At 37.0% G+C, this 3288-nt stretch overlaps 1 protein-coding gene and 1 long non-coding RNA gene across 6 annotated transcripts in view; one reads left to right on the forward strand and one right to left on the reverse strand.

Annotated features, from left to right (window-relative positions):
* tnr (tenascin R (restrictin, janusin)) overlaps window positions 1–3288 on the forward strand; it is a 193067-nt gene that overhangs the window by 165635 nt on the left and 24144 nt on the right. For all 5 annotated transcript variants that reach the window (XM_024273657.2, XM_024273660.2, XM_024273658.2 and 2 more), the window contains one exon: window positions 230–373. In XM_024273657.2, coding sequence (XP_024129425.1) covers window positions 230–373 — 144 coding nt within the window. The remainder of the gene's footprint in view (window positions 1–229; window positions 374–3288) is intronic.
* The window catches only part of LOC112147344, a 24803-nt gene that overhangs the window by 9293 nt on the left and 12222 nt on the right, over window positions 1–3288 (reverse strand). The window lies entirely within an intron of this gene.

Consider the following 3288-nt stretch of genomic DNA (forward strand, 5'->3'; position numbering starts at 1 on the left):
AAAAAAAAAAAAAAAAAAAAAAAGACGCTCAAAAGCAGCAGATTCAGGTAGGGGAGTGGTTGAGGCTTAATGACAGCAGTTGAAGTTCAAATCAGTTAAAATCAGGATGATTTTAACATGGGAGTCGATGGAGAAATGCTCACTCTAAGCAAGGTGGTGAAAACTTCAAATGTGCATTTGGATGTGTAATATGGTGTAAAACATGTTTGTCTTCTCTTTTGGTTTACAGTCACAGCTGATACTTTCTTGGTGGAAGGCAGCAAACAGGAACACCAGCTTTCTAATCTGAAGCCAATCACCACCTACTCTGTGGCTCTCTATGCCACTAAAGGACCTCTAACAAGCGGCACTGTCATCACTAACTTTCAGACACGTATGTATGAACTCGTTCAACTCTAGGGCTGCCACGATTAGTCGACTAATCGACGACTAATCGACTTAAAACAGTCGACGGCTAATTTTATAGTCGATTAGTCGTTATTTTTTATTATATGGAGTCAGAATGTAGTAAAGTTCAAAGTTATGGCATTCTGCTAGTTTTTGGATTATTTTGGCATTTATTAAGATTTTTTGGGCTGTTTTGGAGTTTAGCTAATATTTTAGCTACATGCTAGCTGTTTTGGCTAATTTGGCTTTTTTTTTAGTTCTTTAGGCTGATTTGGAGTTCAGCTAATAATTCAGTTACATACTTGATATTTTGGATAATTTAGGCTTTTTTCAGGCTATGTTGGAGTTTAGCTAATATTTTATCTATTTTGGCAAACTTAGGCTTTTTTTGTTTTTTAGCCTGTTCTGGAGTTTAGCTAATATTTTAGCAACAGGCTAGCTATTTTGGCTAACTTTGGCTTTTTTTTAGTTCTTTAAGCTGATTTGGAGTGCAACTAGTAATTTAGATGCATGTTAGTTGTTTTGGCTAGTCTAGGCTTTTTGTCTTTTACACTATTTTGGAGTTCAGCTAATAATTCAGTTACATACTTGCTATTTTGGCTAATTTAAGCTTTTTTCAGGCTATGTTGGGGTTTAGCTAATATTTTATCTACATGCTAGCTATTTTGGCAAACTTTGGCTTTCTTTTTAGATTTTTAGACTAATTTAGAGTTTAGCTAATTATTCAGCTACATGCTTGCTTTTTGTCTAATTTAGGCTTTTTTTGTTTTTTAGACTATTTTGGAGTTTAGCTAATATTTTTTCTACATGCTAGCTGTTTTGGCAAACTTGGGCTTTTTTCAGCTTTTTTAGGCTAATTTGGCATTTAACTAATATTTTAGTTGGCTATCAGCTTCAGCATTTCAGCTTTCAGCATTTTAAACTATCAACTACAGCATTTTCAGCTATTAACTTCAACGTTTTCATCTACAATTTCAGCGTTTTTATCTATCAATTTCAGCATTTTCAGCTATCAGCATGAGCATCTTCTGCGGCCAAATTCAGCTTACAGCATTCACTCTAGCATTATCACAGGTAATACTATATATCTAGTTTTTCGTTAGTTTAAATCTAATGATGGTCAAGATGTGTGCTTTGCATCAAGTTTGCACATGACCCGATTAGTCGACTAATCAGAAAAATTATCTGTGATTAGTCAACTATTAAAATAATCATTTGTGGCAGCACTATTATTCATAAGATTATTAAAAGTGTCACTTAGCAGGTTCTTTTTTTGCTTTTTTATATGAGATTTAAAAATTAAACCAGATGTTCAATAATTTTAGAATCCTAGTTTTCAGTGCCTTTTAATTACTATTTCACATTGTTTCATTTTGACGTTTTGTCAAACAACAGTTTTTGCAAGGATAGAGATAAGAAACAAAGAAAAGCAGGTGTTAAGAAGCAACAGTTCCTCCCAGATTTGGAAAATTCTGTCCTTTATATGGAGGTTTGGAAGCTACTCGAGAGTTTGTCAAACCCTTGTCGACATGTACTTGGAGAGTTCTTATTGTTATGTGCTATTAGAGGTTTTTCACGAGTGTGAAGGATGAGGATTTTTCCAAAGTCCTTTCCGTCTGTGGGCTGCTCGTGTGAGAGCTTGACTCTCATTGCAGGTCAGAACCCACGAGGAAAAGGATTTCCACCAGTGCTGCCCTTTATTGCTGAAACTATTCATAACTGAAAGAAAATGGACAGGCATAGCCACAGGCTGGAATATTTATAGTTTAGTCAACACAGGATCACATCTTAGCTTTAGTTGGATGAGCTTATCCTGTTTGCTTCCTCACTTGGAGAGCCCCAGCAGGCACCGGGGAGGTTTACAGCCGAGTTTGAAGCATACAGGATGATAATTGGCCGCTAAGTCTGAGGTCATGGTTCTTATTCTGAAAAGGATGGATCTTCTCCTTTGTGCTGGGAATGAGTTGCTGCTCCAAGCGGGGGAGTTTAAGTGTTAGTGTACTTTGTTGAGGAGAGAATGAAACACAAGATTTACAGACAGCTTAGAGCAGTCTGCTGTGCTGAAGAGGGAGCTGAGCTGGAAAGCAAAGATGCTAATTTAATACTGCATTTTTCAATATTTTACTATAATTATAACCTTTGGCCAGTAATGAAAAAATTACATTGTGAAATATATGAAAAAAAAAGTTTTTTTGAAGGGTTCTTGGAATGCTGGACTTGCCGTCAGGGATTCATCGAGAATCTTAGAAAAAGGTTGTTTTTCCTTCACTTTAGTTTTGTCTTGTAGTTTGGTTTTACTGGTTTTGGGATGTTATAAAGATGGTTTGAATGTGTTTCAGATTTTAGATTTAGAAGGCCTTATGTTTCGTTCACACCGCTCGTGTTGTATGTTAAAGAACACGCTGTACCTACACATCGTCACTCACAATTTGTCATAAATGGACACATAGTCTCCATCACTTTTTGATGTTTTAGGTGTCCCCCAACTCATTTTTTTTATGTGCTGGCTGCTACCATTAAACTATGGGTCCCCAACCCTCCGGACACGGTACCTGTTGTGGAACCGGTATCGGATTAGGGTTAGGGGACCGGTCTGGTATGATACAAGGTCGGACATGTGAGATAAAAAGATCGCCACTACCAAATCCGAGTCCTGAATTGGTCAAAGTTCAGCTGTTTGACGTTCTAGCAGTTCAAAGTTTAACTGCTTGAACTTTTAGTATGCGTTCAGTGAATTCCCAGTTTGTATGTAGAGCCTGAATAATTGCATAGAGACATGGACGTGAGAATTTTGAACATGAAAACTCCAAACCTGCGTTTACGCACTTTTACTAAGACTTTTCTTTGAAATTGGTCGCTCGAGCTCTAGTTTTTGAGGTTGGTGTGACTGTACCTGTAGAC

Source organism: Oryzias melastigma, linkage group LG17, assembly GCF_002922805.2.
Source record: "Oryzias melastigma strain HK-1 linkage group LG17, ASM292280v2, whole genome shotgun sequence".
NCBI lineage: Eukaryota > Metazoa > Chordata > Actinopteri > Beloniformes > Adrianichthyidae > Oryzias > Oryzias melastigma.